This window comes from Barbus barbus, assembly GCF_936440315.1.
Source record: "Barbus barbus genome assembly, chromosome: 44".
Classification (NCBI taxonomy): Eukaryota; Metazoa; Chordata; class Actinopteri; order Cypriniformes; family Cyprinidae; genus Barbus; species Barbus barbus.
The window spans coordinates 21,078,093-21,090,845 of NC_136722.1; the positions used below are offsets into that span (position 1 = coordinate 21,078,093).

General features: G+C 34.6%; 2 protein-coding genes across 3 annotated transcripts in view; one reads left to right on the plus strand and one right to left on the minus strand.

Moving 5' to 3' along the window:
• The window catches only part of LOC306863176 (dual specificity calcium/calmodulin-dependent 3',5'-cyclic nucleotide phosphodiesterase 1A-like), a 57,041-nt gene extending 48,491 nt beyond the window's left edge, over window positions 1-8,550 (plus strand). Inside the window, exons 15-17 of one of the 2 annotated variants that reach the window (XM_079406388.1) lie at window positions 772-1,119; window positions 2,391-2,447; window positions 4,460-4,626. In XM_079406388.1, coding sequence (XP_079262514.1) covers window positions 772-1,119; window positions 2,391-2,447; window positions 4,460-4,548 — 494 coding nt within the window. In that variant the 3' untranslated portion in view covers window positions 4,549-4,626. Of the gene's footprint in view, window positions 1-771; window positions 1,120-2,390; window positions 2,448-4,459; window positions 4,627-8,257 lie in introns of those variants that run through there. The other variant, XM_079406387.1, reaches the window with a different exon arrangement.
• Window positions 8,551-10,512: 1,962 nt separating this feature from the next.
• On the minus strand, window positions 10,513-11,395 carry LOC306863674 (uncharacterized protein; the record flags this gene model as incomplete). The annotated part of the gene is made up of 3 exons (XM_079407178.1): window positions 10,513-10,819; window positions 10,917-11,039; window positions 11,257-11,395. 3 exons carry the CDS (start codon window positions 11,393-11,395, stop codon window positions 10,749-10,751), a joined length of 333 nt encoding a protein of 110 aa, XP_079263304.1. The 3' UTR covers window positions 10,513-10,748.
• Window positions 11,396-12,753: the final 1,358 nt, after the last annotated feature.

Genomic DNA, 12,753 nt, shown 5'->3' on the forward strand with positions numbered 1-12,753 from the left:
TACATGTGTGGATTCACTTAGAATGTGACAGCAGATGTCAAAAGGAATGCTTTATCATTTCAAAGAAATGTTCTCTGGCAATAGTGTTAAGCTGCAGTTACATTAGACTTCCTGTTTCATTCATTTCTATTCATACTTGTGCAAATTCTGGAGAGTGGAAATGCAAGAATGTCAAGAGTTTGTTGAACTCTGACCAGGAATTCAAATACTGTTCAAACAAAAGAGGATCTGAATGTCACAGACTGACATACTTTTTTTTTCAAGGAAAATTAATACTTTTAGTTACCAAGGACTCATAATATTGATCAAAATTTACAATAGGGACATTTATAGTGTTAAAAGATTTCTGTTTTGAACATTCTATTCATCGAAAATACTGAAAAAAAATGGTTTCCACAGAAGTAGTGGGCAGAACAACCGCTTTCAACAATAGACAATAAACAGAAATGATTATTTCTGAAGAACTCTGAAGACTGGAGTAATGATGCTGAAAATTCTGCTTTGCATCACAGGAATAGATTACATTTTAAAATATATAAAAATAGAAAACAGTCATTTTAAATAGTAATAATATTTAACAATATAGCTGCTTTAATGTATTTGGTAAACATAAGAAAGTTCTTTCAGAAACATAAACAATTCTTACCAACCCTAAACGTTTAAACAATTGGCGTATTCAGAATTCGAATATCCCATATTTGTAATTATTTTGTGTTTATAGTGACCTCACTTTCTCAGTGCCAGTATTGATGAATTGAATTTGTCTGTTAGATCTGGAAGAGAAGGCCAAACAGGAAGAGAACGAGGAGAAAGATAATAAAACCGACACAGACACACAAAGCAGTGACATCAAAGGCGATAATACCAAAAGAGAAGACAAGATCAACACAGACTCGAGTGTGAAATCTCAAGACAAACAGAGGGAAGACACAAGACAAGAGAAGGATTCAAAGACAGATCGAGAAGCTACAGGCGATAACAAGGAGCCCACAGAGCAACAGCCCAGAGAGGAAGAGGGCAATAAAGACCCAGGGGGGGTGAATGGGGCTCAAACACCAGCGTCTGACGCCAAAGAGCCCGAGACCAGCAGTGACACGGACAGCCAGCGAGCGCACAACGGTGAGTGTCAAAGTTTTCAAATCTGTAGATTTTTTTTTACATTTTATTTTATCCCGATATTTGGATATCATGTTCGTATTGCTAACAAAATGTGGTGCCTTTTGTGTCTAACGTTTTCCTAAACTATTTCTAATCCTAAACATCTGTACTGACCGATACTTTGGTTTACCTTATGCATGATATGATCTAGAGGTTGAACGATATGGGTTTTGATTATTATAATATTTGTATCATTATTATTATTATTAACATTACATCTGTATATAAAATTGTTAAATAATGTACATGATGTAAACTAGTGGTAATGGCCAAAGCCAATAATGATATTTATATACTGGCTGGTTGTTAGAAGATGCCAAAAAAATACATAATTAAAAATAATATTTTAAATATGTAATAATATTGTTTATTATCATTATTATTATTATTATTGAATCATATATTTATTTAATGTCCAAAGAAAAGTAATGAATTAACAGCATTTAAATCATTTATATTTTTTCCAAATTAAATTAATTAAAAAATATTTCCTCAATTTATTTAAAATATTGTAATTTACACAATATTTTTCACAAAATGAATTTTAAAAATGAAAAGAAAAAGATTTGTTAACATGTAGAGAATGAATATGACAAAGTTATCATACTATGCTAATAATCAATATTTCAAAATGGCTAAATATGGGCCAGTATATACAGGTCTATCACTACCATAAACTACTATTCTTGCTTTACCTCTTTTTCTCGCTTACTATTGTATTTGTTGTAACCAAGCACTATTGTAGCCAAACTATTACATGTTGGAAAGAAGGTGCTTTTGTTCCTAAATGCTTTTAGTATACTTCTACAGTAGTACACTATAATTCTTATGTGTTTTGTACTGTACAGAGTGGTCCATGTTGTGTAGTGTTCTCTATAGTGTATACTGAACTCTACAATTTACAGTGTGTTTAATGTCCTCAAGCAAGCATACTAACTAGTGTATACTACTTACTAGTGCTCTGCAATGTATTGTGTTTTGCAAGCGCTGTGTGCTGCAGTATGCTGAATTCTGTGGTGTATATGCATTTATGTTCTTGTCAGACATGGTTTACTAGAGCTAGAAAAGAAGGACACAACAAAGTTTACACTTTTCCAGAAAGAACCCAGAGAATAATACTGTTAAACGGTTAGTGTAGCAGACCAAATGGTTGTTGTTTTTTTTTGTTTGTCTGTTTGTTTGTTTGCCCTGAGTGGACTCCGTTAGTGACCCATGTCTTATCTGAATGTCAGGGAACGAGGAACTGAACTCGCCTGACAGTGACGACAGTGAAAGCAAGAGATCGGACGGTAACTCCATCATCTCTTTTAACTGCTGTTGGCATCACATAGCGACTGAATGCTAATTTGCATACTAGCAACCTAATTTGCATCACTCTATCCTAACCAGGCATGACAACAAGTTTGCAGTAACAAGTCTGTCCATACTAAAAAGAAAAATCACAGCAAATCTGATGTTTTAACCAATGAGGTTTCACTGTGGGTGGGGCTACAGAGATCATCATGACAGAGGTCTAAACTAAGATTGTCTTGATTTTGTCACAGTCAGAACTGATGGGGATTTTACAGAAATGTTATTGTTTGTTTTACTGTGTTGCACCTGGTTTGGAGACAGCGTACAATAGTGACTGCAACATCATAAAACTGCACTCGCATAATATAGAAAAAACAAGCATTTGTCACCTTTGGCATGCTTTGTATTAGTATATTATGATTTGGTACACACTCCTTAGCTTATACTTATTTAGAACAGATAGTATGTAAATGGGATTCAGTCGCTATCAGCAGGAGAGCTACTTTAGGTTCATTTCCTCTCATCAGGACAACTGGCAGAAAAACCCATGGTGAATTGATTAGACACCTTCACGCATTTTCTGTCACCTCTGCATTTCACCCAAAAATGAATCTGTTTACTTGGCCTTGTGTTGTTCCAAACCTGTATGGCTTTCTTTCAGGTACAATGTCCTGGACATTTTTGTGCATACAGTGAATGGGGCTCTTGCTCTGGAAAAGGACAAAAATGAGGTCCAGAAAATTAGTAGTCCATATGACTTATACATTATATGCAATCATTTTGTTTGACATTTAAATTATGAAATTTAAAATACAAATTTAAAAAACTGAAGATAAAATTATCCACTAAAAATCCATACCCTCACTGCACCCTCGTAAACTTGTTTTTCACTAAAATATTTAAATAACCTTTATAACACTGCATAAGATATTAAAAGTTTTCATACGTTTTATCTTTAATAGAAATGTGTTTTGTTTTACTACATTTTCATATATTTTTACTTGTGCGTTAGGTCAAAAAAATTCTGAAAAACTGCAGTATTGTGAAATATTATTACAATTTAAAATAACTGTTTTGTATTTTTATATATTTTATAATATATTTGTGTGATACAAAGCTTAATTTTCAGCATCGTCACATCGTCTTCAGTATCACATGATCCTTCAGAAATCACTCTAATATGCTGATTTGCTGTTCAAGGAACATTTTTTATTATTATCAATACAATTCCAGGATTATTTGATGAATAAAAAGTTCAAAAGCATTAATTTGTAATAGATTATATAAAATATAGTGAAACATAGATGTCTTTTCTTTCACTTTTGATCAATTTAATGCTTCCATACACACACACACACACACACACACACACACACAAATATATATATATATATATATACATATATAGTTATTTATTTGATTCAAGGATATTTTAACTGGAAAATAAGACAAAAAAAGTACTTGTTCTGCAGTGCTTTCAAACATGCCGCATCAAGATCCATCGGCACAGATTTCATGTCAAATCTCATGGTTTCCCACATGAGTCATGACTAATAGTCATTGATGTTAAACTGAGCTAATTGCTGCTTTGGTGCTTTTTTGTCAGCTTTTTGAGCTTTGACAGCCCCTTCCCAATTCACTTTTCTACACGTTTCCAATTCAAATTTACTTTTATGAAAGAAACATTCTTTAAAATTATGTGTTCCACTAAAGAAAATCATATGGGTTTGAATAGACATGACCAATTTTTCATTCTTAATTGAAGCATTCCAAAAAATCATTATGAAACATTCAAAATCATCTGTTCTGAGATCAGATGTACTATATACAGCTACAAAGATTTTCCATATATGTGGTTAGTTCATCCAAAATTCAAGTTCAATTCCCTCCATCTGATTCTGAACATATGGCATGTCAGTTGTCGTAGCGCATCATTCTCCTTTCAGACATCAGTCAGAGCTGTGGAACAGGAGCTCTAAATGTGCCAAATATCTGCTCTCCTCTGCAGACTCAGAAGACGAGCACAGTAACTGTGGGATCTCCCCCTCTTCACTGGCAGACAGTGCAGCCGCTGCATCTGCGCCTGATGCAAACTAACAGCACTCCAAATCCTGTACTATGCTGTCACCTGGTGGTTATTTTTTATTATTCATCTTTTCTTTTCTTTTTTTTTTTTCTTTTTTGAGGACGTTTCATATCTTAAAATCAGATCTTTCTGTCTCTAATGGAGTTTTTTTTTTTTTTTTCATACTTTCTTTGAGTCACATCTGACTTCAAGGATTTACTCCATGTTTTAGTTCAGAGATACACAAAACCATTAAGAGAACTGAGACTTTGGTGCAAAACGGACGTACAAAAGTCATGCATGGTGCTGCTGTGGCTTTTGGATATTGTTGTCATCAAAGCCATGCATGAAGATGAAATGTGTCCTGTGTCGAGTCGATGGAGACCAACCGCAGCTGATGTTCTTCCCTCGGGGACAATGCGACATCTGTCGACTGCTCAAGCGCCAAACCTGCACAGACAGTGAGCGGAGAACCTCAAAGAACTTCAGTCCCAGAGCGCTCATGCAACCAGATCACCTTCACCGGGCCGTTGTTACCGCATCCAAAGAATGTCTGCAGAACTGCTGTTTGTTTACCTCTTATTTTGATTTGCGTTAGTTGTAAATTTGATGTTGCTGTCGTCCTGTCTTGAAACTGATACTGTAGAGTTTCCATCATGTGTCCTCTGTACATATGCTTTCAGGAGCTTCTTGATGTCTAACCGTGTAAGTGATTGAGGGTTTGATCTTTAGTTTAACGGCCCATAATCCTTTGCCAGTATCCTTGCCAATGTCACTTTGATCATAGAAGGGTTTTTTCACAAACAGTTCAGTTCTGTCACAATATGGAGTAATTTTGACAAACTATTCAAATTATGTTGTCATATGTGATTTGCACAATATATATACATCAGCTGGATATTGTGAAATTACAAGTAAAAAAATAATGCTTATACAAGGGGGTCCAAAAGTCTTAGGCCACTTTGAAAATCTTGGGGTTTTCTTGGGGTGGGGGAGAAAAAAACGCATATATAAAAATACAAGTGTCATGATGTAAAATGAGGAATAAATATTTAATTAATAATTATTCATGTCAATTTTTTAACTTTTCACTCAAATTGTTAATACCTTTAGTATATTGTAATTTAATTTTTTTTAAATGAATACATTTTCTTTCATTAAATAGAAAAATACTAAATTAGCCTCAGATTTTTGAACCCTACTATACATATTAGGAATAATTCATCCAGAAATGAAAATTCACTCAGGCCAATTAAGATGTAGATGAGTTTATTCATCAGAACAGATTTGGAGAAATGTAGCATTACACCACTTACTCACCAATGGATCCTCTGCAGTGAATGGGTGCCGTCGGAATGAGAGTCCAAACAGCTGATTAAAACATCACAAGTAATCCACACTAATCAATCCAACATTAAGGCATTTTAACTGTAATTTAATTCTCATTCTGACGGCACCCATTCACTACAGAGGAGTGATGTACTGCTAAATTTCTCCAAATCTGTTCAGATAACAAAACAAACTCATCTTAGATGGCCTGAGGGTGAGAAAATTTTAATTTTTTTAGGTTAACTATTCCTTTAAAAGTACATTTGCCCTTTTAAATAACAAAATATGTCTGATTTCTGTGTTATTATGAGCCAAATCCGATGGGCAAAACCTCTGCAAACATTGTAAACTCTTGAAAAACCCTTAAAATGTAGTAAATTAAATTATTTTGACATTAGGTTATAGTATGAATTTTCTTCTATTTTTGTATTTAATTTATATAAAAGATTATATTATTTATGAAGTGTTTATATAGGGAAATTTGAACAATGAACAATATAGATCAATTGTAGGAAGGTGTACTATTCATGCTTAATCCAATCTCTGAGAGAAATATGACAGAGATTTAAAGGAATCTTTTTGTTATTTTTCAATCTGGTAAAAGAAGAAATAGAACTTTAAGGAAGTGTTTTAGCACGAGGATCTTGATCTGTCAGGTGCTTCGTGCTGATATTACACTTTAGTTCACTGTCCTAGCGAGGTATTTATGTCCCTGTCTGTGCCACTCATCCTCTATGTATAACGCACCTGTCCATGTGAATCTTTCTGTGATACAGTTTCATACATAAATTGTAAAATGCAGAAAAAAAGTAAATAACTCAAAAAGACCTCCTTGTAAATAGGCTGTTATAAATAGGCAACGAAATCCTGTGTAAATGTCTCTGCCGCCTCAACCAAAGATGATTAGAATGTCTGTACATCATTTATCTGGAGGTCATTGCAAGCCATCATTCATGCATACTTCTTATGAGTCATTGGTTGGAAAGCAAGAAAGAAAGATAAAAAAGAAGGAAGCATTGTTGCCTTAAATCTATTATTAATTACAAATCCTTGTGAATTATTCTCTGTTGACATTCATAGAATATTTGTTATTTGTGTTCATCTTCCTGTTTAGTTGTCCTCTTCTGACTCTGAGTCATCACACATATCTTTTTTTCTGTGCTTATGTCAGCGTTTTCTTCATATCTGAGAGACGTTGAAGTGATTTCATCATTTTGATTTTACTGGAGAGTTCAGTCAGATGTGAATGTCAGCATGTTGCTCTTCTCAGCTGTGAGGCTGAACTTGGCAAAACTCATTTGATTGGTCGATACTGTGCCATTATAAAATATTATAAATATAATGATATCATTTTGTTCTGCTTTTTTTATTTTGGTCAGTGCCCCTCCCCTCGTATTAAATTTCTGCAAGTATCATTTTCTTAATCAGTATTTCCCAGCAAAAAAATATTCTTAAAAAAAAGCCATATATATATATATATATATATATATATATATATATAAAAATGAGAAAAAAATGAAAGAATAAAAAGCATATTGTCCAGTTAATTTTATCATTGTTTTAAGAATGTTTGGATATTTTTGAGATTAAAAACAAACACAAATACTGATTAAGAAACTTCCTTGCTGGATGAAATGTTACACAAACTAGCTCTTTGACTATAACTGTGTTTTTAGAAATGTCTTGCCTCTCAAATCCTTTTAAGCACATTTAGGCTCAGAATGTGAGATGTTTAGGTGAAATGCTGTACATTTATAGAATATTGAAGTTGATGAGTAAATATGGCACAGTGAGATTCTGCCTTAATAAGTGTGTTTAGTTCTGCTTTGTAGTAAATGTCATGTGTTCAGCTCAGTTGAGTACATATGTGTTTGCCAGGAAACCTCGATGTCAAAACTAAGCTATTTTTTTTTTGGTTTTGAAATCCTCATGTACTGTGTATCTTCTCCGGCACTCAAACACAGGCCAATTTCTATCAGTAAAATGAAAGGATGCTGTGATCAGCAGTGCACTAGCAGCATAAATCATATAGTGCTGTACAGCCATCTGTTGGCTATCTAGTGTACTGCAGTCAAACACATTTTGAGATCCAAACATTGTTTCGTTTACCTTTTTATTGCGTCCCAAAGTATAATTTGTCATGATATTGTTTTATTTTTTTTTACATTAATGTCTGTTGATGCATTCATTACTTTTTTATTTCAAAAAGAAAAAAAAAATCAATCATAGGCAGGTGTGGTCATGTGATCATGCTTGTTTCGATGCTCCTTAATTGCACTTTTGTGACAATAAATCTTTACTCAAAGGGCTCAGATGACGGGTTTAAGTCTTCATTTTGATATTTATGATTTAAAAATGTACAGAAACTGTATTAACAGAATGGTTGTTAAGAATCTGCTCTGTTTTTTTCAGCTCCCAATCGCCGCAAATACCACCTGGTCAGATACAGTAAGAAACCCAGTTACTGTGCCAACTCCTACTTGCCCTCCCGCCCGCAGAAAGAGGACAGCAAGCCCACAGACCCCCGTAGCAAGGCCAGACACCTACAGAGCATCTCTCTGAGACGGGGGAGGTGACCCCATCTATAGCACACACACTTCTCTCTGTTCTGCACTGATGATGGAGTTGAGTGATCCTCTTTCAACCCAAAATCAAAAGAAAAAACCTAATATTTTGCATGAATAATTAAGCAGTTTTACTGTAGTTTAAATAGATAAAATAATAAATAAACAAATTAATTAATTAATTAAATACAGTAAAAAATAGCTAAAAAAAAAGGTCATGGCCAAAAATATCCTTTTGATCTTTTATTTAAAAAATCAAAAAAAATCTAACCTTTCATTGGATAATAAGAATTTAAAATGGGGGGGGGGGGTATCATTATGAAATAAATGTTTTTCTCTAATACACATTGGCCACAATTAACGACACCCTTTTATTCAACACTTTTTGAAACCTCCATTTGCCAGTTTAACAGCTCTAAATGTTCTCCTATAATGCCTGATGAGGTTAGAGAACACCTGACAAGAGATCAGAGACCATTCCTTCATCCAGAATCACTCCAGATCCTTCAGATTCACAGCTCCATGACGGTGCTTCAGTTCACCTCACTCATTTTCTACAGGATTCAGGTCAGAGGACTGGAATGGCCAGCAGAAGCTTGGTTTTGTGCTCAGTGACCCATTTTTGTGTTGCTTTTGAGGTTTGTGTTTGGATTATTGTATGGTTGGAAGATCAAAACATGGCCCATTATAAGATTTCTAACAGAGTCAGTCACTTATTGATTTTTTTTTTGTCTGTTGGTATTTGATAGAATCCATGATGCCATGTGTCTAAACAAGATGTCCAGGAACTCCAGCAGAAATATAGGCCCACAACATCAAAAATACAGGAGCATATTTCATTGTACGCATGGGGTACTTTTTATCCCTGTGTTTACCAAACCCATCTTGAGTGTTTGCTGCTAAAAAGCAATTTTTTTAGTTTCATCTGACCACAGAAGCCAGACCCAGTTGAAGATCCAGTCGTGTCTGATAACTGAATATGCTGGAGTTTGTTTTTGGATGAGCTAGGAGAATTTTTCTTGAAATCCTCCCAAACAACATGTGGTGATGTAGGTGCTGTTTGAATTTTTTTTTTAAGGTTTTCTGACCCTGAGACTCAACTATTTTCTGCAATTCTCCAGCTGTGGTCCTTGGAGAGTCTTTAACCACTCAAACTCTCCTCCTCACCGTGCATTAGGACGATATAGACACACGTCCTCTTCCAGGCAGTTTTGTAACATTTTCGGTTGACTGGAAATTTTTAATTATTGCCCTGATGGTGGAAATGGGAATTTTCTTAAAGCCACTTCACTAATCCGTGAAGTTCAATTATCTTTTGCTGCACATCAGAAATATATTCTTTGGTTTTTCTCATTGTGATGGATGATTAAGCGAATTTGGGCTTTGTTTTCCCTCCTATTTATATTTCTGTGAAACAGGAAGTCATGGCTGGATAATTTCATGTTCATAATCACCCTGGAGTGCTCAAAATTGTGAATATGAATGGGACTATACTTCAGAGATATTTTACTCATAATAATTTCTAGGGGTGCCAATAATTGTGTCCAACGGGTATTTGAGAAAAACATTTATTTCATAATGATATTTCCCCCCATTTTAAATTCTTATTATCCAATGAAAGGTTAAATTTTTGTGAATTGGGGAGCAAAGGCTGCTTGTGCTTCATTCTAATTTTATTTATTTATTTTTGGTCATTCTTATTTTCAGTTGTGATGCACATTCCCTTAATAATCTATGCTTTTAATTGTACCCATACAAAAAATAGTGTAATACAAATTAAAACAGAAAACAAAACAAAACAAAAAACAAGTAAATCAACATTAAGGCACTACAATAAATGTTAACGTGAAGTATGAATGCTTTAAAAATAATCTGATATTTTTTCACTTTATTTCAATTATCATAATGAGAATTAGGCAGCAATATCTTATTAATTATCCAACATATATAATTTTTTTTCTTTTGATTTTGGGGTCTTGACATGTACCCAGCTAATGTAACCTGCTGTGCATACATAATCACACACTGAAACACCTACATATACAATGTTGAGCACCACTTTCCGAAATATTATAGTAGTTCTGCAGATAGATGTAGATAAATATCATCTCTGTTGTCCATATGACATAAAAATAAAACACGTGCACCAAATTCACACTTTTCCAAACTTTATGCTACGATGTTCTTTGCCTCATTCCAAGTTGTGTTTCTATAGCATAACACTCAAATGACAACATAACAATGCAAAAAATATCTGCAAACCCTACTTTTAATGAAGGCTCAGAAGACAATCAAAAATAACACTAACAAGAACGAAAACTGAATGTTTTCAAAGACATCTACTTCTTCATCTCCTTCTCCTCATCTTCCTGATGAATCATTCGAGCCTCTGTCTTCATTAATCTCATGCCTGCGAAAGAAAAGCGCAAAGAACTGAGACAAAGAGACGGCGAGAGATGGATGGAGAGGGTGTGAGGGTGAAAGGATGACAGAAATCAAAGTCTTGCCTGGTATGAGTGGAGGGCTGTTGAGTACGGGAGTGTCTTTCCTGCGGGGTTTTTTCTGTCCCAGTTTGTCCTGCTGATGTTCTTCGGAGCTGTGCTTCTTATTGTCCATTTCAGCATTCCCATCTGCAGGAGAAGATTTCAGAGACAGGTTCACAAAGCTGGTCTGTGTGTATCAGTCAGACTGTCGCCATCTGTTACGCCTTTGTTACTCCTGCTGGATGCTGGTCACCCAAATTTTGAACCTTTTATTGTCATTATGTAGCTCTTTTCCTTAAAAAAAGACATTGTGCATGCAGATATCCATGCAGAAATGCAGTGAAAAGCAGGCTGCGATACTCACAGAGATGTTCGTGCATGGTGAGTGTGTGTTCGGCTTTGTCTGAGAGTGACCTCACACAGTCAGTGGACATGCTCCCCACAGCAGTCTGTTCAGGTATCAGATAACAGCTCGTGTTCAGCACACACACACTCATATACATGACAAAGGCTCTGTCATATTTACTGGAAAGCATATTTACTGAATGTGTGAATGGTAGCAAACTAATTAAACAAAACAGCTTCTCACTTTGGGCTCTGAATTAAATTTTATTATGGTTAATTATGCAATGTCAAAGCTTAATACTTAAATGCATCACATTAAATGAAAAAAAAAACTGTTATCATGTTTAATTCCATGTTAATATAATTTTTTCCCCCCAAAAATAAGGAACTTTTTCCTGGAAACAAAATGACAAAGCAAATAAAAATGTGCAAAATTTACATTTGAGGCTCAGTCAGCAATCAAAAATAACATTTTGAGCTCTGATGAATTTTAATATTGCATTTATTCACATGCAAACCAGATATATTGATATTACAAAAAAAAAAAAAAAAAAATATATATATATATATATATATATATATGCATGTAAAACATTTATTTTAATAAGAATACAATTCTGAACACACTAAATATATTAGTATTAGTATAAATATTTTGGTATTTATCTTTCAATCTAGAAAAGAACTGAAGAAGTGAATTATAAGAAAGAGCGAGGCCTTACCTCAGTGCAACAGAGACGGAGAGCGAGTGCAGGCCAGATCAAAGACAGGGGTTATGTACTTCAGGAGGAGGGGTCTCCTCTAATTCTGTCTCCATTAGAGTCTGTTGTCATGGCGACGGAGGCCCTTGTCATGTGTCAATCATCCCAGCTTCCATGAACGCACGTCATCAAGGTTAATGAAACAACTTCAACACTTTAAGCAGTGATTCAAACACAATGGAGGTGAGGTTTGGTCAAATGGAGAGTGTTAAGACAAGGTCTTTTAATGCAGTGATTCCTACTTCATTAAGTTTTGATTTTAAGTGTATCAATATATATTTAAAATATACCACATCCGAAAGATCACATAGACTAATAATATTTAAGATTATTTTACGCATCTACACTCACCACAGCTCTTTACTAGCTCAATGGAGAATGTGAACAAGAGGAAATGAATAATATGGACATTTTTTACTGACAGGCTTTGATGTCTTTCTATTCTGCTCTGATGTGAATGGTGTTTGCTCATCCTGTGTGGAGTGTGTATGAAGAGTGTGTGAAGTGGTTTTGATTATTTTTTCATTCACTGAACCAAACTCTACTACCCTGTTAAACACAACACTATAAACAGTCCATGTCAACCTGACGCCTGGTAAGGGAACGTCTGCCTAGAACATAAATATAAATGTAAAAACCTGGTTAGTCTAAACGAGCAGCACTTTATACACGATCTCTAAATTCTGAAAGCACCATTATAATACTGTTAGTGACAAAACAGTGAATGGTTTGCAGGCACAAAGTATTTTAACAGC